This window comes from Salvelinus namaycush, chromosome 33, assembly GCF_016432855.1.
Source record: "Salvelinus namaycush isolate Seneca chromosome 33, SaNama_1.0, whole genome shotgun sequence".
In the NCBI taxonomy this organism is placed as follows: Eukaryota; Metazoa; Chordata; class Actinopteri; order Salmoniformes; family Salmonidae; genus Salvelinus; species Salvelinus namaycush.
In genome coordinates, this window is record NC_052339.1 from 22,417,807 (window position 1) to 22,442,806 (window position 25,000).

The 25,000-nt window shown below is 43.4% G+C and overlaps 5 protein-coding genes across 5 annotated transcripts in view; 2 read left to right on the forward strand and 3 right to left on the reverse strand.

Annotated features, from left to right (window-relative positions):
- Positions 1-4,035, reverse strand: part of lnx2a (ligand of numb-protein X 2a) — a 27,156-nt gene extending 23,121 nt beyond the window's left edge. Inside the window, exon 1 of the mRNA XM_038973208.1 lies at positions 3,892-4,035. The gene's annotated coding sequence lies outside the window, so the exon portion shown is untranslated. The remainder of the gene's footprint in view (positions 1-3,891) is intronic.
- Positions 4,036-4,316: 281 nt separating this feature from the next.
- si:ch211-140b10.6 (protein POLR1D-like) lies at positions 4,317-6,516 on the forward strand. The gene is made up of 3 exons (XM_038972924.1): positions 4,317-4,462; positions 5,467-5,541; positions 5,728-6,516. Exons 1-3 carry the CDS (start codon positions 4,437-4,439, stop codon positions 6,146-6,148), a joined length of 522 nt encoding a protein of 173 aa, XP_038828852.1. The 5' UTR covers positions 4,317-4,436; the 3' UTR covers positions 6,149-6,516.
- An 8,777-nt stretch (positions 6,517-15,293) lies between these two features.
- On the forward strand, positions 15,294-18,732 carry LOC120027706 (pancreas/duodenum homeobox protein 1-like). The gene is made up of 2 exons (XM_038972696.1): positions 15,294-15,684; positions 18,272-18,732. Exons 1-2 carry the CDS (start codon positions 15,294-15,296, stop codon positions 18,730-18,732), a joined length of 852 nt encoding a protein of 283 aa, XP_038828624.1.
- A 577-nt stretch (positions 18,733-19,309) lies between these two features.
- urad (ureidoimidazoline (2-oxo-4-hydroxy-4-carboxy-5-) decarboxylase) lies at positions 19,310-20,387 on the reverse strand. Its single transcript, XM_038973114.1, has 2 exons — positions 20,158-20,387; positions 19,310-19,923 (listed from the first exon to the last, which is right to left on the reverse strand). Exons 1-2 carry the CDS (start codon positions 20,330-20,332, stop codon positions 19,574-19,576), a joined length of 525 nt encoding a protein of 174 aa, XP_038829042.1. The 5' UTR covers positions 20,333-20,387; the 3' UTR covers positions 19,310-19,573.
- A 458-nt stretch (positions 20,388-20,845) lies between these two features.
- flt3 (fms related receptor tyrosine kinase 3) overlaps positions 20,846-25,000 on the reverse strand; it is an 8,741-nt gene continuing 4,586 nt past the window's right edge. The window contains exons 12-17 of the mRNA XM_038973285.1: positions 24,768-24,854; positions 24,461-24,583; positions 23,809-23,920; positions 21,818-21,917; positions 21,591-21,696; positions 20,846-21,496 (exon numbers count right to left, since the gene is read on the reverse strand). Coding sequence (XP_038829213.1) covers positions 21,266-21,496; positions 21,591-21,696; positions 21,818-21,917; positions 23,809-23,920; positions 24,461-24,583; positions 24,768-24,854 — 759 coding nt within the window. The 3' untranslated portion in view covers positions 20,846-21,265. The remainder of the gene's footprint in view (positions 21,497-21,590; positions 21,697-21,817; positions 21,918-23,808; positions 23,921-24,460; positions 24,584-24,767; positions 24,855-25,000) is intronic.

Consider the following 25,000-nt stretch of genomic DNA (forward strand, 5'->3'; position numbering starts at 1 on the left):
GTGTGAGGTGTGTGTATATTGTGTGAGGTGTGTGTAGTGTGTATATTGTGTGAGGTGTGTGTAGTGTGTATAGTGTGTGAGGTGTGTGTAGTGTGTATATTGTGTGAGGTGTGTGTAGTGTGTATATTGTGTGTAGTGTGTATATTGTGTGAGGTGTGTGTAGTATGTATATTGTGTGAGGTGTGTGTAGTGTGTATATTGTGTGAGGTGTGTGTAGTGTGTATAGTGTGTGAGGTGTGTGTAGTGTGTATAGTGTGTGAGGTGTGTGTATATTGTGTGAGGTGTGTGTAGTGTGTATAGTGTGTGAGGTGTGTGTAGTGTGTATATTGTGTGAGGTGTGTGTAGTGTGTATAGTGTGTGAGGTGTGTGTAGTGTGTATAGTGTGTGAGGTGTGTGTAGTGTGTATATTGTGTGAGGTGTGTGTAGTGTGTATATTGTGTGAGGTGTGTGTAGTGTGTATAGTGTGTGAGGTGTGTGTAGTGTGTATATTGTGTGAGGTGTGTGAGGTGTGTGTAGTGTGTATAGTGTGTGAGGTGTGTGTAGTGTGTATATTGTGTGAGGTGTGTGTAGTGTGTATAGTGTGTGAGGTGTGTGTAGTGTGTATATTGTGTGAGGTGTGTGTAGTGTGTATATTGTGTGAGGTGTGTGTAGTGTGTATAGTGTGTGAGGTGTGTGTAGTGTGTATAGTGTGTGAGGTGTGTGTAGTGTGTATATTGTGTGAGGTGTGTGTAGTGTGTATATTGTGTGAGGTGTGTGTAGTGTGTATAGTGTGTGAGGTGTGTGTAGTGTGTATAGTGTGTGAGGTGTGTGTAGTGTGTATAGTGTGTGAGGTGTGTGTAGTGTGTATATTGTGTGAGGTGTGTGTAGTGTGTATATTGTGTGAGGTGTGTGTAGTGTGTATAGTGTGTGAGGTGTGTGTAGTGTGTATATTGTGTGAGGTGTGTGTAGTGTGTATATTGTGTGTGTGTGTGTGTGTGTGTGTGTGTGTGTGTGTGTGAGGTGTGTGTAGTGTGTATATTGTGTGAGGTGTGTGTAGTGTGTATATTGTGTATGTGTGTGTGTGTGTGTGAGGTGTGTGTAGTGTGTGCAGAGATGGTGTACTGTAGCACTGCTCAGTGTAATCTCTCTTTCACTCTTGCCTGCTGCAATATTACAGTCTCACAGAGAGGGAATTATCTGGGATTGAGACAGAAGGAATTATCTGGGATTGAGACAGAAGGAATTATCTGGGATTGAGGCAGAGAGGACATGGGTATGGTTGAGAGGAAGGAGAGAGAGATAAAGAGGGAGAGGGCTAGAACGATGAAGAGAAAGAGGGATAGAGAGATAGAGAGAGGAGTGAGAAAAAGAGATAACAAGAGAGAGAGAATATGAAAGGGAGAGGGGAGGGAGGGGAGAAAGAAAACAGGAGAAGGAAAAAAGGTTGACAGAGAGAAAGGGTAAAATGGAAAAACAAAGTAGAGAAAGAGAATGAAAATGAGAGACGAAGACAGAAAGAGTGAGATAGGGACAAGAAAAAAAAGACTGGAAGACAACTGATCACTGTGCAGGTGGTGTGTATGTGGTGTGTGTGTGTGTGATGTGTTTTTGGTTTTACTATCCTTGTGGGGACCAGACATCCTCACAAGGACAGTAAAACAAGAAACATTTGGTCAAGTGGGGACATTTCGCCGGTCCCCACAAGGAATAAGGCTATTTTAGGCATAGGGGTCAGGTTTAGGGTTACAATTAGGGTTAAGTTAAGGGTTAGGGTTAGGTTCAGGATTAGAGTTAGGTTAAGGGCTAGGGTTAGCGGTTACGGAAAATAGGATTTTGAATGGGGGTCAATTGTTTGGTCCCCACAAGGATAGTAAAACAAACGTGTGTGTGTGTGTGATGCACTCTGGCCGGTTCTGCAGCGTGAGAGAGCCAGAGCTAACGGAAAACTCCTTGCAGCTCTGAAACACAGCCGACCACTCGTACAAATCCCCAATGCTGAGCCGTCCTCAAAACGAATGCATTGTGTACCAGTCATTTCCACTGTGTCACACGTTCAAAGCCATTTAGACTCACTTCCCCTACTACAGTACTCTAGCCCTGTCCCTGAGGAGCTCATGGACACAAATCGACACAAAGGAGCGTATTTAAGCATGAAACAGAGCCAAGCTAATAACACCTGACTACCAGCCTCTATTCTCATCTCCTTGCCTCCATCTGCATGAATCTAAAAGAACTAAATAGTCGTCCACCATATTGCTTTCACAGATCCTGTGATTTCAGACCAAAGCAGATGACACGGAGAGGAAGCCACTTTAGACTGTTAAGATGCAGCCTCTGTCTGTCTGTGCGAGGGTCTGCTCCTGTCTCCATGGCTACAGAGCATGTTCAGTAGAGCTTGACATTCAGAGCTGTGTAGATAGAGATGGAGTGTTCTCTCCTCCATGTGTCCTTTCTATTTCTGTACACTTCTATCTGCTGCTGGCTATATTCTCAATGGTTCCTGTCCTTCTGACTGTGCCACTGCTGTTTCTGCCTGTCTTTATGACTGTTGTTTCCATGACTACATGCCTCTATGTAACCTGCTTCTGTCTCCTTGACTGCTGGTGCCCTTGTCCTTCTTTTAAGTACCTGCTTCTGTCTGTATGTGAGTGTGTGTGTGTGTGTGTGTGCGTGTGTGTAGCTGGAGATGCATTATTCATGTAGACATAAGGCTCCTCTGTTTCCATAACAAAGCTCTGACATCATTTTAACTCACACACGAACACACGCATGTACACACACAGTGTATGCTTTTTGGGTACGAGTTTGTGGGTGTGTGCAGTGTCTTCCAACCACTGCTGTGTATAAGTTTGACATGCAAGACTAATGCAGTCTATAAGTTAGATCTCTCTCTTTCCCTCTCTCTCCCTCACTCTCTCTCTCTCCCGTTGTTTTTAACCTTCTGCCAGGATAATACAGCAGTTACAAGAGCACTTAAATCTTATCTTACTTTCAAAATAGCTGGATTGCAACAGCGTGTGTTTGTGTGTTATTGTCTTTGTTGTGTTACCCAGCGCCTCAAGGCCACTAGGCTATTGTATTGTTATTTCATCCATAGGCTCGCTGTTCTCTGCTCCTTCTATTGATACCAGCAGTAGACAAGGCCTACAGCGACTCAGCGACTAATGCACAACACCCGATAACGCACAAAGAAGATGACGTCTGTCCTATTGCCAACCCAAATAAAGGGGTAAACCAGGACTATAACATATAGTCTACAACAATCTTGCATGTCAGACAAGAGGAAAACGCGATATCTCCTTGCCCTCAGGAACAGTTGATCACGTTAATAAGGTAGTCAGTAGACTAATAAAACCACAATCCCAAAGATCCATTACGCCTACCATGAATTTCAATAGCATAATCATCTTGTCAACCTTCGCAAAAAACAAACAAACCTGAATATGCAATGTTTCATTTCATGTTTCGTTTCAATATAACCTAGCCTAGAATATATATTGTTGAAGGCTGAATAACATAATGGCTTATTGAAGGGGAGAAAAAACGGCATATACCAAACAAAGGCTATCTATTCAAATTGCATTATTTGGCCACCCATTTTATGCACTGCCCTGAAAGACGACACGCAGATTCAGATTCAGATAGATCATATAATTGGTTCGATGACAGCAATACCCTTCTCCATTTAGGCTGGTGAGTGAACCAGCCGGAGTGTCTGTCTGATTGTCAGATTCCTCCCTCCCTTCCTTCGAGATCCGTGGAATAGCGCTGAGATGGATACATAATGGATGGACAATAGCGACTTCAATTGAAAGCTATATAGACTATTACTAGACCATAGATATAGAACCTGCTTTATATATATATGTTCTAGACATCGTGACAGTAAAGATGTGCGATCAGAATACATACATTATATTACCTATTCCGGCTTCTCCTTGGTGCCGAGAACTCCGGCCCCGAGAGGGGACAATTAACGGACCTCAATCACACATTCACCGCAACAAGCAGAACCGTAGCAGCCGCACATAAAACGCCCCTGTGACTTTCGCCGTGAAGAACCCGCCCACTGCTCTTCTCCAGCAGTCAGTCAAGGAGAAGGGGGCAGGGTCTCGTGCTGTCAATCCCAAAATTAAATTAGAGGCTTCCCTTTATGCCTGTTCGAAACTAACTACTAAAGAGTATCATTATGACATTTATTTTCAATATTAGACTACATACATACTGTTGTACAACATTGAAACATAATTTGTTTGTTGTTAAGCAATGCTATCTGTTTTTTACGTATAAAATTCGATATTACGTAAGGCACTGTTAAGGACAGTAGCCATGCGGGTCCCTGCCGGAAGGCCCCCATGGAGGAGAAGTAAACATACATATTCAGAAATAAACATTAGCTAGCAATGGCAGTATTGATTTGAAATATCTTTTGATTATTTTACATTGATCATTACACTATGGCAGATGATGGCGAATTGGAGAAGTATGTTATAATCTATCCTATTGCCAGACTGGTATTTCTTGCTTGATGTGAATTTCTGGGGTGTTTTGAAGGGGGAGCTAACGTTAGCTAAGGAACGTCAGCCAGTAGCGTTAGTCAAGTAGCTAGGTCAATGCGATTTATTATGCAATTAAAATAGCTAGTTAATTGTTCACCAGCTTAGCTATTAGGTAGCTTGCTATGCGTGTCAATGATTAGCTAGCTATGTTTCAATTATTTGTTGCATGACTATCTAGATAACTCGCATAGAGACTGAATTGTTGTCGAGATTCAGTAGGGTACTGTATGCCAGCTAAACAAGTTGAGGATATTTTTGAGTCGCAGCTGCTGTAAAGTGTGTGTGTGTGTGTGTGTGTGTGTGTGTGTGTGTGTGTGTGTGTGTGTGTGTGTGTGTGTGTGTGTGTGTGTGTGTGTGTGTGTGTGTGTGGGAAAAAAGGGAGAATAGAGATTGATGTCTGTGTGCACCATTGACATTAAAATAAAATGTGTATGAGAGATTCTGTATTTCCTGTGCACACTTTTCTGGGATCTGTGGTCAAAGGGCAGCTGTAACAGTTGATCCGTGGTCAAAGGGCAGCTGTAACAGTTGATCCGTGGTCAAAGGGCAGCTGTAACAGTTGATCCGTGGTCAAAGGGCAGCTGTAACGGTTGATCCGTGGTCAAAGGGCAGCTGTAACGGTTGATCCGTGGTCAAAGGGCAGCTGTAACGGTTGATCCGTGGTCAAAGGGCAGCTGTAACGGTTGATCCCACTGACTCAGCAGGTCAACCCAGGACACACATGACATGTGCCTCTAGCTCTGTGACTGACTATCTTAGACTGGCATAGTGCCTTCTTTCTCTGCTTTTTATCCTGCTGTTTTCCTTCACTTTTATTCTCTTTCTGTCTCTTTCTCTATTCTCCCTATTTCCTCCTACTTATATGTTAATCAATATCTCCCTCTCTTGCACCCTAAACTCTCTCTGTCACTCTCCGTGTGCCATGTAGACGTGCAGTGGAGGAGCTGCTGAAGGAGACCAGTAGGGCTCGGGTGCGAGCAGAAACTATGGGTCCAGCAGGCTGGTGAGTGGCATACGTTAGGAAAGGATCTGGTAAACCATCTGTTATGGGTGTTTGGCGTTCAATGCAGAATGTACTTGACACATGGCAAGGTGTGACAGACCAAGACAGATGCATATCAAAGATAATGGCTCATATTGAAGGCCTTGCTGGATTTGAAATGTTAATTTTGGTTTAACTGTCTTCCAGGATGAAATGTCCACTGCGCAGCACCAACAAGCGTTTCCTGCTCAACACACTGCGCACCACCATCCCACAGCGCCGCCCTACTGGCCACTCAGGAGAACAGACATCAGAGTGTAGGAGGCACAGCAGGACCCCATCCACAGACCACAGAGACAGTCACAGACGACACAGGGACGAAGACAGTCATAGGGACAGCAGAGAACATAGTCTCAAAGATGCACACAAAAGAGACAAAGACAGCAACAAGTGCCACAGAGACGGCTACAAATACAGAGGGGTTGGAGACGATGACAGATACAGCCATAGAGACAAGAAACACCGGGATAAAAGTGTCCCTGGTCACAAAACACACAGTCCCCATTCTAAAGAACACTCCCCATCTGATGTCCCTTCCTCTTGTAGAGACCGCTCTCTCCGCCGATAGTAGCTCCTCCTCCTCATCAGACCACGCCCATTTCAGGGCCAGTTCTCACTCCATAGGCCACACCTATCAATCAAACCAGCGCGCACCTGTCAAAGACACTCCCAGTGGGAGGAGCCACTGACATCATAACCTTGTAGGGAGTGTTGTAACGGCATTACCAGAGGAGGTTTTCTCCCTCGAAGACATACATAACCATTGAATGACTGGAAAGACATACATAACCATTGAATGACTGGAAAGACATACATAACCATTGAATGACTGGAAAGAATGTATTGTCTGAGAATGTGAGAAAGATTGGGGTTGATGTTGTCAGTTTGTGACAAGCATAACTGATTAAATTGCATTTGTTTCTACTGATCTTTTAACTGGAGGTCGTGTCTTTCCTATTCTTATTCTCAATTTTGACACACTTATTCCCATCTTGCACTCAGCTCTGTTATTTCATTGTGAATCTTGCTGGTACGATCTGTAAACTGACATGATCAAATCAAATTTTATTAGTCACATGCGCCGAATACAACAGGTGTAGTAGACCTTACAGTGAAATGCTTACTTACAAGCTCTTAACCAACAATGTAGTTTCAAAAAATATGGATAAGAATAAGAGTAAATAAAAGTAACAAGTAATTAAAGAGCAGCAGTAACAAATACCAAAATACACGGGGGGGAGCTGTCTCAGCCTCCAGCATAAATATTGGAGGCTGAGACAGGAGGGGTCGGGAGACACTGTGGCCCCATCCGACGATACCCCCGGACAGGGCCAAACAGGCAGGATATGACCCCACCTACTTTGCCAAAGCACAGCCCCCACACCACTAGAGGGATAGCTTCAACCACCAACTTACCATCCTGAGAAAAGGCAGAGTATAGCCCACATGATCTCTGCCACGGCACCGTAGCGTACGTGTAGGTATGTACGGCAGGACCAAATCGGAAAGATAGGTAGGAGCAAGCCCATGTAATGCTTTGTAGGTTAGCAGTAAAACCTTGAAATCAGCCCTTGCCTTAACAGGAAGCCAGTGTAGAGAGGCTAGCACTGGAGTAATATGATAAATTTTTGGGGTTCTAGTCAAGATTCTAGCAGCCGTGTTTAGCACTAACTGAAGTTTATCTAGTGCTTTATCAGGGTAGCCGGAAAGTAGAGCACTGCAGTAGTCTAACCTAGAAGTGACAAGCATGGATTAATTTTTCTGCATCATTTTTGGACAGAAAGTTTCTGATTTTTGCAATGTTACGTAGATGGAAAAAAGCTGTCCTTGAAACAGTCTTGATATGTTCGTCAAAAGAGAGATCAGGGTCCAGAGTAACGCCGAGGTCCTTCACAGTTTTATTTGAGACGACTGTACAACCATCAAGATTAATTGTCAGATTCAACAGAAGATCTCTTTGTTTCTTGGCACCTAGAACAAGGATCTCTGTTTTGTCCGAGTTTAAAAGTAGAACATTTGCAGCCATCCACTTCCTTATGTCTGAAACACAGGCTTCCAGGGAGGGCAATTTTGGGGTTTCACTATGTTTCATCGAAATGTACAGGTGTGTGTCATCCGCATAGCAGTTAAAGTTAACATTATGTTTCCGAATAACATCCCCAAGAGGTAAAATATATAGTGAAAACAGTAGTGGTCCTAAAACGGAACCTTGAGGAACACCGACATTTACAGTTGATTTGTCAGAGGACAAACCATCCACAGAGACAAACTGATATCTTTCCGACAGATAAGATCTAAACCAGGCCAGAACTTGTCCGTGTAGACCACAGGTGTCAAACTCATTCCACGGGGGGCCGAGTGTCTGCGGGTTTTCGCTCCTCCCTTGTACTTGATTGATGAATTAACATCACTAATTAGTTAGGAACTCCCCACACCTGGTTGTCTAGGGCTTTATTGAAAGGAAAAACCAAAAACCTGCAGACACTAGGCCCTCCGTGGAATGAGTTTGACACCCCTGGTGTAGACCAATTTGGGTTTCTAATCTCTCCAAAAGAATGTGGTGATCGATGGTATCAAAAGCAGCACTAAGGTCTAGTAGCACGAGGACAGATGCAGAGCCTCGGTCTGACGCCATTAAAAGGTAATTTACCACCTTCATAAGTGCAGTCTCGGTGCTATGATGGAGTCTAAAACCAGACTGAAGAGTTTCGTATACATTGTTTGTCTTCAGAAAGGCAGTGAGTTGCTGCGCAACAGCTTTTTCAAAAAATTTTGAGAGAGATGGGAGATTCGATATAGGCCGATAGTTTTTTATATTTTCTGGGTCAAGGTTTGGCTTTTTCAAGAAGCTTTATTACTGCCACTTTTAGTGAGTTTGGTACACATCCGGTGGATAGAGAGCCATTTATTATGTTCAACATAGGAGGGCCAAGCACAGGAAGCAGCTGTTTCAGTAGTTTAGTTGGAATAGGGTCCAGTATGCAGCTTGAAGGTTTAGAGGCCATGATTATTTTCATCAATGTGTCAAGAGATATAATACTAAAAAACTTGAGTGTCTCCCTCTACCTACATGTACATGTTAATTAAAGTGACTGTGCATAGATGACAACAGAGAGTGGCAGTGGTGTGGGGAGGGGGGAAATGCAAATAGTCTGGGTAGCCATTTGACTAGATGTTCAGGAGTCTTATGGCTTGGGGGTAGAAGCTGTTTAGAAGCCTCTTGGACCTAGACTTGGCACTCTGTTACCACTTTCCGTGTGGTAGCAGAGAGAGCAGTCTATGCCTTGGGTGGCTGAAGTCTTTGACAATTTTTAGGGCCTTCCTCTGACACCGCCTGATTAAGAGGTCCTGGATGGCAGGAAGCTTGGCCCCAGTGATGTACTGGGCCGCTCGCACTACCCTCTGTAGTGCCTTGCGTTCGGAGGCCGAGCAGTTGCCATATCAGGCAGTGATGCAACCAGTTAGGATGCTCTCGATGGTGCAGCTGTACAACCTTTTGAGGATCTGATAACCCATGCCAAATCTTTTCAGTCTTCTGAAGGGGAATAGGTTATGTCGTGGCCGCTTCATGACTGTCATGGTGCGCTTGGACCATGTTAGTTTGTTGGGGATGTGGACGCCAAGGAACTTGAAGCTCTCAACCTGCTCCACTGCAGCCCCGTCGATGAGAATGGGGGCATGCTCTGTCCTCTTTTTCCTGTAGTCCACAACCATCTCCTTTGTCTTGATCACATTGAGGGAGAGGTTGTGGTGCCCCTGTGTTGAAGATCAGCGTGGCGGATGTGTTGTTACCTACCCTTACCACCTGGGGTTGGCCCGTCAGGAAGTCCAGGATCCAGTTGCAGAGGGAGGTGTTTAGTCCCAGGGTCCTTAGTTTATTGATGAGCTTTGAGGGCACAATGCTGTTGAACACTGAGCTGTAGTCAATGAATAGCATTCTCACATAGGTGTTCCTTTTGTCCAGGTGGGAAAGGGAAGTGTGGAGTGCAATAGAGACTGTATCATCTGTGGATCTGTTGGGGCGGTATGCAAATTGGAGTGGGCGTAGTATGATGGCATAGTATTAGAACCAAGTCTTGAGCCAAGTGCAAGTTTCTGCCTTGTATTATCTCTTGAGATATCAAACACAGAGAGTAAATTAGCTCAGGTTATCCAAGTCACGCCCACATGTTCTACAGTGGTACGCCCAGGGTTGACTGGCTGGGGTTGTATCCAAGTCACGCCCACATGTTCTACAGTGGTATACCCAGGGTTGACTGGCTGGGGTTGTATCCAAGTCACACCCACATGTTCTGCAGTGGTATACCCAGGGTTGACTGGCTGGGGTTGTATCCAAGTCACGCCCACATGTTCTGCAGTGGTATACCCAGGGTTGACTGGCTGGGGTTGTATCCAAGTCACACCCACATGTTCTGCAGTGGTATACCCAGGGTTGATTGGCTGGAGTTGTATCCAAGTCACACCCACATGTTCTACAGTGGTATACCCAGGGTTGACTGGCTGGGGTTGTATCCAAGTCACGCCCACATGTTCTGCAGTGGTATACCCAGGGTTGATTGGCTGGAGTTGTATCCAAGTCACACCCACATGTTCTGCAGTGGTATACCCAGGGTTGACTGGCTGGGGTTGTATCCAAGTCACGCCCACATGTTCTGCAGTGGTATACCCAGGGTTGACTGGCTGGGGTTGTATCCAAGTCACGCCCACATGTTCTGCAGTGGTATACCCAGGGTTGATTGACTGGAGTTGTATCCAAGTCACGCCCACATGTTCTGCAGTGGTATACCCAGGGTTGATTGACTGGAGTTGTTTTCCACAGATGTAATGTGCCTTTTAATCCAGCAGGTGACGTGTGATATCCGCATTTACTCAGGGCCTTTGACGTTCGAGTTGTAATACAGCAGAGATGTTTTTGCAGTCATGTCCCTTGTCCTATTGATGGGGAAAAAAACATAACAAAGCGAACAAACTGGGCCTTATCTAACGTTAGAATTATAAAGCCCAGGGAGATTTGCCTGGTCAGCTTGTTAAGAAAAACTCTTGGTCCTGGTGAATATATTGTTGTTGTGTGTTATGTTAACAACCCTCCAGACGAGCTTCAATGCCATACAACTCTCCTTCCGTGGCCTCCAATTTCTCTTAAATACAAGTAAAACGAAATGCATGCTCTTCAACCGATCGCTGCCTGCACCTGCCCGCCCGCCCAACATCACTACTCTGGACGGTTCTGCCTTAGAATATGTGGACAACTACAAATACCTAGGTGTCTGGTTAGACTGTAAACTCTCCTTCCAGACTCACATCAAACATCTCCAATCCAAAGTTAAATCTAGAATTGGCTTCCTATTTCGCAACAAAGCATCCTTCACTCATGCTGCCAAACATACCCTTGTAAAACTGACTATCCTACCGATCCTCGACTTCGGCGATGTCATTTATAAAATAGCCTCCAATACCCTACTCAATAAATTGGATGCATTCTATCACAGTGCCATCTGTTTTGTCACCAAAGTCCCATATACTACCCACCACTGCGACCTGTACGCTCTCGTTGGCAGGCCCTCGCTTCATACTCGTCGCCAAACCCACTGGGCTCCAGGTCATCTACAAGACCCTGCTAGGTAAAGTCCCCCCTTATCTCAGCTCGCTGGTCACCATAGCATCACCCACCTGTAGCACGCGCTCCAGCAGGTATATCTCTCTGGTCACCCCCAAAACCAATTCTTCCTTTGGCCGCCTCTCCTTCCAGTTCTCTGCTGCCAATGACTGGAATGAACTACAAAAATCTATGAAAGTGGAAACACTTATCTCCCTCACTAGCTTTAAGCACCAGCTGTCAGAGCAGCTCACAGATTACTGCACCTGTACATAGCCAATCTATAATTTAGCCCAAACAACTACCTCTCCCCCTACTGTATTTATTTATTTTGCTCCTTTGCACCCCATTATTTCTATCTCTACTTTGCACATTCTTCCACTGCAAATCTACCATTCCAGTGTTTTACTTGCTATATTGTATTTACTTCACCACCATGGCCTTTTTTTGCCTTTACCTCCCTTATCTCACCTCATTTGCTCACATTGTACATAGACTTATTTTTCTACTGTATTATTGACTGTATGTTTGTTTTACTCCATGTGTAACTCTGTGTTGTTGTATGTGTCGAACTGCTTTGCTTTATCTTGGCCAGGTCGCAATTGTAAATGAGAACTTGTTCTCAACTTGCCTACCTGGTTAAATAAAGGTGAAATAAATATTCTTCTAGTGTTCAAATTACTCTTCTCATGTCAATGATTTTTCCCTAAAATATAGTCTACATATTATTAGGCCCACAAAATGGTACTTCAAAATCCCATAATGTAGATAGTATATTTGTTGCTTAATCCTTTCGATTTGGCATTAAGCTGATTTGCAGTCGTTAGTTCACATTGTCTCTCATAGTTTGATTTATGGTGCCGTAATTTCTTCACTCAGAATAGATTTGATTTTAATTGTCGTTTGCATTTGGTCGTTACTCAGTGTTGGCCATGTTTACATAAGCTATGGCTGTCGCCATGGGTAAGCACTTTTTATCGTGTCTAGTCATTTTTGACATGTATATACCTGCTTCTATCAGAAACGGCTTTGTTTGTGAAAGAAAGAAATATCTACTGTTTTCGTGACACTCCTCGGGTTCTGTAAAACTTGTTCTTTGAATTCCACTTGGTTTTTCTCTAATCCATTAACCAACATTTTACTTCAATAATTCTCGTTTTTAATTACACATAAATAGGATAATACAACAACAACAATATTTATTCTTATTAGTTCATCATGGTTGTTGTTAATTTGGAAATATATATAAATGTGTGTGTGTGTACCAGTCAAAAGTTTGGACACACCTACTCATTCAAGGGTTTATCTATATTTTTACTATTTTCTACATTGTAGAATAATAGTGACGACATTAAAACTATGAAATAACACATATGGAATCATGTAGTAAGCAAAAAAGTGTAAAAATATATTTTATATTTGAGATTCTTCAAAGTAGCTACTCTTTGCCTTGACGACAGCTTTGCACACTATTGGCATTCATGTGTTATTTCATAGTTCTGATGTCTTCACTATTATTCTACAATGTAGAAAATAGTACAAATATAGATAAACCCTTGAACGAGTAGGTATGTCCAAACTTCTGCTTTGCTCTATCTTGGCCAGGTCGCAGTTGTAAATGAGAACTTGTTCTCAACTGGCCTACCTGGTTAAATAAAAGATAAAAAATAAATATATACAGTATATACATATTTAATTTAACCGGAGAAGTCGCATTGAGATTTACATCTCCTTTTCAAGTGAGCCCTGGCCAAGGGAGCGGCGCTGCGGCTGGGCTGGGCATACATATAGTTAGTTAAACAACAGACACAAAAACACACAAAGCATAACAATGAATGAACGTTAAAACAGTGCAAAGTGCATAAGTGATCTTAAAAGAGCAGGTTTAAAAACGTGCATTCAGTGGTCAGCGGTCCTCAATTATCATTGTTATCATTGTTGATGGGTTATTAGGCAATACTAGTTATCCCTATTACTTTAGATTGTTTTATGGGATTGACCATTTCCATGAGTTGAGAAAGACCTTGTTTGAGCAATTTAATTTAAGATTTAATTAATGAATAATGCTGCTCGCTAGGCGCTCATGGGGGTAACCCAGGGACTATATGAGGCAACATCAGTATGAACAGCATGGCCATTCACTCAAGCATTATAGTATCTCTCCCCACAGCACTCCGTTCCATCTGGTGTTTCTAACCCGTTGGGTCCATAACCTGTACTGCACTCTATACGGCTATGGCCCCTCTCGATTGCCTACAGCCGTTTTATTGCGGTTGATATTAAGAGTCCTTAAAGGCTTTTTATTTGCAAACCTGTTTGTGAATCATTGCATTTGGGTTCAGCAACGCCGCATTACCTTTCACTTAAAACCATTACGCAAATTTCAATGCCATGGATAAGGGGTCTAAATAGCGTTTTACGCAGTCACGCTTCATAAACTCCGTTGTGCGTTTTCAGTGTAGTGGGGACATACATGCGGTTAACAGTTTCCTTCCTCGTTCAAACGACGAGCAAATATAAACACCATTAAGCGACAATACATGGACTGATTTGTATGGAATTGGTTTACTTGAACTTTATAGCAGGTGCTGAGTGCCCCATTAAGATACTGGAGAAAGAGTCATAATCTCTCTTGAAGAACTCAGTGCTGCCATAGGCCTATTCGTTTCTGTGTGCGTTTGACTGGCCATTTTAGACATCACGTCAACTGTGATGTCTAAAATGCAGATAAAGCCTATGTAAGCACAATGGCCAAAATAGAAAAACAATGTAAACATGATATATATGTATTTATTTATTTCCTATCTCATGTAGGCTAATGGTTATTATCGATGGCCTGCAAGGCCAGCTGAAAGAAATGCTAGTGCTTTATAACATTACAGTTATAACATGGTAATACATTTTATATTTTAATAAGTCGCGGGCCTTAGCTGCTGCCTGGCACTCAGTTGCTGCGTAAAAGTGCTCACCCGCCTGGAGAGACGTGTATTTCCTCGCACCACGCGCGCTAATTGAGTGCTGCTCCTCACTCCATGCTAATTGGTTTACACCCTGGCTCTCCTCTTTACTTTACCGTGAAGAGTGTTGTTTAATGGAGCGAGCACCTGTCTGCCTAATGTCCAGCAAACACAGAGGAAGAGTGGCGGTGGGAGACACGAGCTCTGCTGCTGTTTGTTATGAACCAGAGGAGATCAGTTAAATGGTGTTAAATGAGCCATTGGCTATAATGGGTTGGATTTAAAAAGTCGCAAGTTCGGCCACTTTTAAGAGAACACTAAAAGGTATCCAACCAGGAGAGGGTTCGGCCAGGACTTGGTCTTTGATCCCCCTCACATCTCATTGCCAAGTTTCCAAGACAACCGCCGCTGCAAGTTGCTTATCACCAGGGTCAGCCGATGCGAGTAGGCTATTAGGCCTATACATCTGGTTATCGATTTCCCCCTCTATCAGTCGCCTATTGATAAGAGAACTACGTTCATATAAATGTTCAATGGCTGACATTGTTCTACGGCAGTGAAATCTGCATTCAGGCTTCACGAGCGCACTGCATTCCCATCGTTTCTTCTTCTTTTCCACCAAGAGAGCCAAAGCCGTGATGATACTGACATTGTGGAGGCACGTTCTGTTTGCGTTTCTCTCCGTGCTTTTTCTCTACAGGCCGCAATCTCTCTGATTAGTTCGATGGCATTAGCCCCTGTCCGCTCGCAGCGATAGGACCCGCAGATTCCGCTGCTCACCTGTATATCGCTGCATTAGGACCAACCTGCAGCAGGTGGGTCTCAGATATCCGCCGTCAAACAGTAGAGTGTTTGCCGAGGGCATTGATTTGTGCACGGTCAATTCTGTTCAATTATTGTCGCACCGCGGGGCAGAGAATACAGACACGAATAGAAACTAAGGTGACAACTTCTCAGTTTTGTGTAATCAGTGAAACCAATGGCTTAGGTGCAGCAGGGTCACGTGGTGGCGGTGACACATCTGCGCAGGGCCTATAGCGGCGACAGATGCACGAGCAGCACAGGTAGAGCAGAGCACAAGGTTCCACGCAGCGAAGGCAATAGGGCGCATGTACATGTGTGCACACACACCCGTTGGATAGCCCTGGCCCTCGGCAGTCATGAATCGAGAAGAGCACTACTATTCCCCCGCGCAGCTGTTCAAAGACCCCTGCCCCTACCAGAGACCCCACAGCGAGGAATTCAGCCACAGCCCTCCGCCCTGCCTCTACATGGGCCGGCAGGCTCAGTCCGTCTATTCCTCGCCTTCCATGGGAGGGCTAGACCAGGCAAGTCTCCCTGATATTGCTCCGTACAGTATGCCCATGCGAGAGGACCCAGGTGTGCCGCAGCTCCACCACCCCCAGGCGCCCCAGCAGACTCTCCAACCGGGGGGTTACGGAGACCCGGGGGAGCTGGCTCTGTGTGCGGATAGGAACAGATACCACCTGCCTTTCCCCTGGATGAAAAGCACCAAGTCTCACGTGCAAACCTGGAAGGGACAGTGGGCAGGTAACTCACTGCAGTCACCTTGGCAATTTTCGCATAGTTCTCGTTGCTGTAGGGCTGCAAAGAAAGGAATTCATCTAGGCCTCTCAAGGAATCTACCCACACATTTATAGGAATTTTGCAGACCGTTCTTTTACAGTAGGCCTATCTAAATATATTCGTTTGAACACACCTTTATACTCTAGAAATAGCCTACAAGTGGATAGTCTATTTGATTAAAATACAATATTTCAACAAAAGTATTTATGTAATAGTTAATTGAACATTCAGGAGTTTTCTTTTGCCAATAGCCATGGAGTGAATGTTATTTGACCATAGGGAATTCAGCAGAAATAAACTGAACATTGAGTGTAATTCAAAAGCTATTTAACTCACACAATCAACTGTCGTGTATGGAGCATGAGTTGCTGCTGCTTTATGTGTAGGCTAATGCCACTGCTGTGGATATAGGCCTAGAAAATGATCAGACGTTAATCGTGGTAAATGTTCATGAAGTTTGAATAGACTGAGTCTTTTGTGCATGTATAAGAACTTAAATGACATCATGATGTCTACAATGTATGTCGTGGGTGGGTGTCAGTTTACCTTGTCAATCAATCTGTAAAGGACCTAGGTTCCCTAATACAAGCCAAACTGTTTTGTGTGCCTCTGAAGGTGTGCCTCCTGTCTCAAGTACCAAGTTGAGATTTACTTCAAATATGTGAACATTTCCGTTGTGACAATTTCTTTGTTAATGATTTCCTAATGGCAGTTATTATCCATATAGGACTTAATGAAAAATTCTGTGTAGTATATATTACAGTGTCTTACAATAACCTTAATTATATCAATATTTTTAGACATATCAAATATATTAAAGGGTATATCATTAAGGTGGAGTCTTTAGGAATCGTAGCAAAATAACGAGTCAACTCTTCCTCCTAAAAGTATTTTCTGTTGCGGCCATTTTAAGTCAACTTGGTTCAGCGGGTAAATGGGAACTCGATTGAGCCTTTTTTTCTCTAACCTAAAATATCTGAATACGTTTTCAAACCACTTACACAATTAAACGGAATATAAAGTAATGTATGTTACTCAGTGCCTGACTTGGGCAGGAGTTCACCGGAGCTGAGTACCGGCACCTTCAATTTTCTACTGCTTGATCTCTTGTTCCTCTTATATAATATTAGCTCAAAAGTATTGTGGAGCACCTGCACCTTAATATAAACAGTACCAGAACCCAAAATGAGCACCGGGATCTATTTCAGTCCAAGTGAGGCACTGATGTTACTTAAATAAATTGATGGTAACAAGATGTGGAAAAGTTAGAGCAGAGCACAAGGTTCTTCTCAATTATTGCGTAGGCCTATAGACAATTATTCTCTCAACTCAACCTTCCTCAAAAACAATAACAAAAATATTGTTTGTAATTAATAGGACAATTAGGATACAAATGTTTTAAATATGACTTAATTAGGCTATATGTGCTTTTATTGTTTATTCCCGTGGCTTTATAAAATTGTGTAACTTTACAAACTATACACTTTTTGTCAAATAATTTCGCTAAAAGTTTATTTCAGTAAAAATATTTTCCTCACTGGACAAACGCAACCAGGGCAAGAATAAGCTTACTCTAAAACGAATAATTAAGCAGTTCAACTATTGAATAGAATAGATTTGAAATGCTTATTTATTTTGAAGTCAACGACCACCTTCACCAATAAAAAAGTTTAACAGTTGTGCTACTCATTTCATAATTCAAAACACAAATTAATTGTAATTGTGATACAGGAAAAACTATGGCTGTACTTTTATCACGTGGGCCTACCTTCATTTTTTATAAAAGTCATTACATTAAATTAACGGACTGTCTGTAAATTGTCTTGTTGATCCAGCCTTTGTGTTTTATTGAACAGTTCAAGTTAGTGAAACTTTTCAGGTGAAATTACTATCGAATAATAGCCTATAATGTTAAAAGAAATTAGATTATAAGCCACAAGATGTTTAACTATTGTACACTTTTGTCAACTAACAAAACCCACAGTAATCGAAATGTTACTGTTCTTTTTTTAATAGTCCTAACAATTTTCCCTCCAATTGATTGACCCATTTGTGAGTCTTTGTTATAGAATATGCAGTAATGTGAAATTCAGTGTGCTGTGACCCAGGCAGAATTGTTCTGCACAGAATACATGATACTTCACATAGTCATTTTCCATAGTCAGTATACAGTATCTGTTGCTATAGTTGCATTGACAGCTGTGAGGGTTTACCTGTCATCTGATGTAGCCTACTGTATGTGTTTTAGTTATCATCAGTTACCCAACTGTTTCTACACAGTAGATGTTCTGCATTCTTGGGTGGTCAGTGGGTGAGCTGAGTTCAGTCAGCGTGCTGTGTGCGTTTCAGCTAGACCCAGTGGGTTAGAACCCACTGGTGGGTCATTGCCAATTTCATCTAGATTGTGCATTTGGGACTTTGACTGTGACAAGGTACAATGTCAAGTTAAAAACTCAAAACCCTTTCCATCTCTCCCCTCCCGCTCTTTCATTGCCTCTCACTCTTTCTCTATCTTCCCCTCCCCTCCCCTCCCTCCCCATCCTCCCCCCAGGCCACTACATGGAGGCAGAGGAGAACAAGCGGACAAGGACTGCCTACACGAGAGCCCAGCTCCTGGAGCTGGAGAAGGAGTTCCTGTTCAACAAGTACATTAGCCGGCCGCGGCGTGTCGAGCTGGCCCTCACCCTCAGCCTCACAGAGAGACACATCAAGATCTGGTTCCAGAACCGACGGATGAAGTGGAAGAAGGAGGAGGACAAGAAGAGAGTGAGGGGGGTCGACCCCGAGCAGGACTCGTCCATTACGTCAGGGGACCTGAAGGATGAGGCTGGGCTGGGGGTCGGGGGGGCTGGGCTGGGGGTCGGAGGGGCTGGAATGGGAGTCGGGGGGTCAGGGGTTGGGGTCAGGGTCGCGGTGGCAGGGGCTCCCACACCGGCACCTCTCACCACTACCACCACACCCCCCTCACCCCTACACTCCCACTCCCTGTCAGGTTCTAGAGACTCGGCTTAGCCGGGCTGATATTGTTGAAAATTGGGCAGACACGGAAGAAAAGGAAGGCACTTTTCAAACAGACTCTGCTGGCATCATTCATGTACGTTGTCGGCCGTGAAAGATTGAAGAGACGTGAAAGGAGAGGACTGCAGGGGCATTGTCTGTGATGTCATCATTCTGCGACTGAACTGACCTCATGTTGGTGTTGAGGACCTGAGGGGCATGCACTGATGATGACACTTTGCATTGGACATACATATTGACCCACTTTATACTATTGCTCTGATCTCTGGGCAGTAGCACCAGCAGCTTGCAGAGACCGTGGTGATACAGACCACACAACTCTGGTGAGAGCTACTTTTAAAGCAAGCTTAGTGCTTCAAAACCAATGCACTTCAGATTTCAAACTTTTCTCTGAACATTTTGGCAGTTTACGCACAGTACATGGTTCTGCTGTCAATATTAACAATACTGATGCATTTTCTGATAAATTGTTATATGACAAAAATGACTCACTCACACCAGTTATATAGCCTTGTACATGTACCTTATGTTATCATATCGTTGATGTCTAAATGATAGGCACTGTGAAGAATGTACTATATTTTGAAATCTTTATTAAGCTATCATCTCAGACGTATCAAATTAAAGTTAATATTTGAAATCAGAATAAAATCAATGAAACATCTGCAGTTATTTAATTAATTTTGCTCAATTTTGGCACTTGGTACAATTAAGCACATTTAGGCACAGTTACTCCTTTACGCACAACAATGACGCAGCCATTATGATGCACTATTCAAACACATACAACTCAGCAGGTAGACCACACGAAACTGTATGTCATCCCGTCACTCAGTTATAGCTTGTTGGACGTCTCCGGGACCACGAGCCCCTGCAGACGGAGGTGACAGATCTTCTTCACTTCATCGATGGCGCACGCCCTCTCTATGGTGCGCTCGTTCCGGAGCCGCTCCTCTAGCTGCCGCAGGATGGTCGCCTTGTTGTTCATCCGCGCGCAGATCACGAAGGGGAAACCGAAGTGGTCCTTGTATTCCGTATTCAGCCGGGCCATGCGAGAGACCTCTGCGGTGGTCAGCGTGTCCAAACCGGCCTGGACCTGTTCCTCTCGCGACTCCCGGGTCAGAGTCCCACTCTGGAGGTCTCTACCCGTGAGGTCGGGGTGAACTCTGAGGATTCCCTCTTTACCTGTGGATAGTAGAGTTTAGATAGTCGTCCGATGCTGGAAAAACTATCATCTCAAATCCAATATTCATTGATTAATATAATAGCGTGTAGTAAAATATATTTCACACCCACGTTTAAAAACCTTATAGTTTAACAATCTCTCACCAGCTGAATGTAAAAATAAAAATATCATATTACATTTTAAAGAAAGAACTAAAAACACCCTATTGGTTATCCATTCATCCTTGGCTATACCTGATTCGGGGAGGGCATCGATGAAGTCGTTTATACTGGCCTCCAGGTCAGCAAGGCTCGAGAAGGGACGGCGGGACCATACTGCGGCGGTTATGAGTGGACATTTCTCCACCACGTTACCGAAAACATCCACAAAGTCCTCGTAAGGGAGATAATTCACTGATCCGATGTCCATATTAAACTCTACTGTCTCGTCTGCACAGACTCATTAGTAGCGGCCCCAAAACTGCCCTTCGGACAGGTCAATAGAAAAGCCCAGCATGCCAATACTGTTGGGTTATTGAACTCCGGGACAACAAGGCGCTATGACCCCTCATGCCTTTTTATGCCCAGATTTGAAGTCTTACTAGCTTATAATGCAACCCGAACCGTGGCCTGTTTGTTATATTTCAAAAGGTTTGAATTGAGATAAAGTGGTCTTTCACAGCTTTTAATTTGATGCGAGCCAGGTGAATGGCACTATTGCATCTCAGGACACCGGAACGGCAGGCGTAGCTCTTGCGACTAATGGAGCTCTGACGCCACCAATCGTGCAATTTGTGCCATTGCTCCCCATCCCCTATAAATATAAAACACCACTGTTCATTCCCAATGTCACTCATTAGACCTATTATAAAAGCCACAAACAGTGATAATTTCAAATACTTTATTTCAAATATTTGAATAATTTCCAGAACTCAGATGGACAAACATACCGAAAACTAAATCATTGTTATTAATAAAAAATAACTTCACACAGAAAAGAAAAGACAGAATAATCCAGCTGTCAAAATTATTGAAACATCTCTTCTCCAAAAGCAGTAATAACATGATTAATATTGAATTAGTTGCACACAGTCTATAATATGTTCACAAAAACAGGTTGTGTTAAATTTGACATCCATTACTATGTTACAATGTTAAATATTACTTTATCAATTCCTACAGTGACAGAGCTAGCCTTTGATACAAAAACAGTTTTAATTGACATATTCATTGTTAAACATATTTGGATAAAGCAAGTCATCAGTGCATTTGAAATCCACAGCATTATACAAATATACACTACTAGGATATAATATGAGAAATCCTTATGGCATAGAATAATTAGAAAGATAGGCCACTGCTCTCACTGACATGGTTTCAGTGGTTTGTCATCATCATCAGTCTCCATGGCAACCATGTCAGACAGTGTTGTGGTTGTTGTTGGGGCCTCTCCAGTGGAGTGGGTCTTGCAGTATTGGTTCTGTGACTGTGCTTGAAGATCCTTTTCTTTGGCCAAGGCTGAGAGATCAGATTTCACAGGTGCATTCTGGTATAATGCATGATTGCAGCTCTTGTCCAGGATGTTATGGTAGAGCTAAAAGATAAATCACAAGAAATCATGATTTTAATGGAAGGATGTGCATTGAGGATTGCCTACATTGAGGCTTGTTGTATTGTTTAAGCCTCACCTTCTCCTCCATGTCGGCCAGTTGGTCGTCCATGAAGGCCACCAGCTTGGAGAAGTGAGGGCGGTCCCGAGGCTCCAAGGCCCAGCACTTACACATGATCGAATACCTGCAGGAGGGAGGAAGGGAGGGGGGATGAAACCTCTTTTACAGTTCCTATATTTGATTCTAATTAAATGTGTATGATGTAATGTTATAGATGTAGGTGCAGAGCAGGTCTGGATATGTACACAGATTCACTGGCGTAGTATGGCTGCTCCATCTTAAAACCTCTCTCTATCATCACATAGAAGTTGTTGTCCACCTTTATCCCTGGGTAAGGGGTCACACCTGAGAGAGAGAGCAAATCACTTAATACAGTGCCTTCAGAAAGTATTCATATCCCTTGACTTATTCCACATTATGTTGTGTTACAGCCTGAATGCAAAATTGATTAAATCAACAACAAAAAATTCTCACCTATCTACACAATGACAAAGTGAAAACATGTTTAGACATTTTTGCAAACATATTGAAAATGAAATACAGAAATATCTAATTTACAGAAGTATTCACACCCCTGAGTCAATACTTTGTAGAAGCACCTTTGGCAGTGAGAACTAACATGATGCAGCCACCACCATGCCTGAAAGTGTGAAGAGTGGTACTCAGTGATGTGTTGGGTTGGATTTGCCCCAAACATAACACTTTGTATTCAGGACATAAAGTTAATTTCTTTGCCACATTTTTTGCAGTTTTACTTTAGTGCCTTATTGCAAACATAATTCATGTTTCAGAATATTTGTAATCTGTACAGGCTTCCTTCTTTTCACTCTGTCATTTAGGTGTCACGCTGGTATAAAGGATTTTGGAGACAGGCGCAGGAGTACACAATAGGGGTTTTTAATACACCCAAAACAAACAGGTATACAAAAACACTGGGCTGTACCCAGACAAAAGAGTGAGGGTAAACCTCGTAGACCGACACGGGACGATACCCGTAACACACAATATATATAACACGCAACATAACTGCACCAACACATAGGTACTCACACCACCAACGGACATGGGAACAATAACCGACAAAGACAGAGGGAACAGAGGGCACGTATATAACATACTAATCAGGGGAAATGGGAACCAGGTGTGTGTAATCAGACAAGACAGTCCGGGGTTGATGATCATGAATCCCGTTCAGTGAAGCCTAGAAAACCGGTGACGTAGACCTCCGGAACTGGTGAACAGAATGAGCATCAGTACCGGGGGGATCCGTGACATTAGGTTAGTATTGTGGAGTAACTACAACGTTGTTGATCCATCCTCAGTTTTCTCCTATCACAGCCATTCAACTCTGTAACTGTTTTAAAGTCACCATTGGCCTCATGGTGAAATCCTTGACCGGTTTCCTTTCTCTACGGATCCCCCCGGGACTGATGCTCATCAGTACCTCATTCTGCTCATTCTGTTCACCAGTTCCGGAGGTCTACGTCACCGGTTTTCTAGGCTTCACTGAACGGGATTCATGATCATCAACCCCGGACTGTCTTTACAAGGACGCCTGTATCATTGTAATGACTGGGTGTATTTATACACCACCCAAAGTGTAATTAATACATTTACTATGCTCAAATGGACATTCAATGTCTGCTTTCATTTTAGTTTTACCCATCTACCAATAGATGCCCTTTTTTTGTCAGCTGTTGGAAAATCTCAATGTAATCCATTTTAAATTCAGGCTGTTACACAGCAAAATATTTAAAAAGTCAAGGGGAGAGAATACTTTCTGAAGGCCCTGTATCAGAAACATGCAGGGAATACATCAAGTTTTATATGTACAAGTACAGTGAAATGTTTAACTTGCAAGCCCTTCCCAACAGTGCAGTATTAAATAAATATAAAAATAGTATAACAAAAACCCCCACAAGAAACAAGAAAGAAAGAGAAAAAAACAGGAGAATGTAATCTACAGGGTCAGTGCCAGTAGCAAATTCACACATTGTGTGTGTGTGTAGTTCGTACCCACTGGGACAGACGTCAATCTAACGTCTATTCCACGTCATTTCATTTAGTTTAAATGACGTGGAAACAACATTGATTCAACCAGTGTCCAGTGGATATTCTTATTTTTTTGTGAACAAAAGTATGCTTTTTGAACCCTCCCACTCCACCCCCATCCCACACATACACTGACACCCTACAATACAATCACAAGTAAGAGTAGGTATGTTTATGTGGCTACCCAGAGAGAAGACCTCCCACAGCAGGATACCATAGGCCCAGACATCGCTCTGCATGGTGTACATCCCCCGGAAGATACTCTCTGGAGCCATCCACTTCACTGGCAGACGCACCTGCAACACAACACACACACACACACATCAGTCACACACACTGACACTGGATTCTGAGAACACAGCTGTCACTGACACAACAGAGAATGTGTCAAATACAGACAAACACTTGGTTTCCACTATATAGCACAGCCACAAAGTCAAAATTGTCTATTGTAAAAAAAGCAGGATTATTTCTTTAGCTTTTTAGTCTTACTTTAAGGTTTGAGCTAGGCACAAGGTTAGCAATGCGGTTAAACTTAGGTTTAAAATCACATTTTAAGAAGATAAATAGCAGAAATAGGCAGGGTTTATGTGGTAACTAGCAGTGCTTGACTGAAATAGGTGCTGGTACTCATTGTGGGTGCCGGTACTGTTTATATTTAGGTGCAGGAGCTTTTGATACTACAATACTTTTGAGCTAATATTCTATAAGAGGAACAGGAGCTCAAGCAGTTGAAAATTGAAGGTGACGGTATTCAGCTCCGGTGAACTCCTGCCCAAGTCAAGCACTACTAACTAGTGACGACCGAAACACTCCCTCCTGTGTATAGTCCTTACATTTCCTCTCACTACGTAGTTGGAGTCGTTGTCGATGTCCCGGGCCAGTCCAAAGTCCCCGATCTTTACAAGTCCACCCTGAGTCACCAACACGTTCCTGGCCGCAAGGTCCCGATGGATACACTGGAGACAGATACACACACCCAGGACACAGAGAGGGTGTGATGATGTAGGGTACAGGCCAGGGAGTATTAAGATTTATTGCAGTGAGCGCAGCCTTGTATAATTCTGAGGGGACATGGTGAAGTGAATATGGTGCCATGTGTAGTGTGTAGTTTGCAGTGGGCAGTGTAGTTGCTCCACGTACGTGTTTGGAGGACAGGAAGTCCATGCCCTTGGCCACCTGATAGGAGAAGCTGAGCAGGTCGTCGTAGGTCAGCGTCTCCTCCTCCTCCTCCTCCTCCTCCTCCTCCTCCTCCGCCTCCTGCAGCTCATTTAACTCCTCATAGATCCCTGGACCTGAGGATCAACAGTGATCAACAGGGATCAGCTGGGATCAACAGGGATCAACAGTGATCAACAGGGATCAGCTAGGATCAA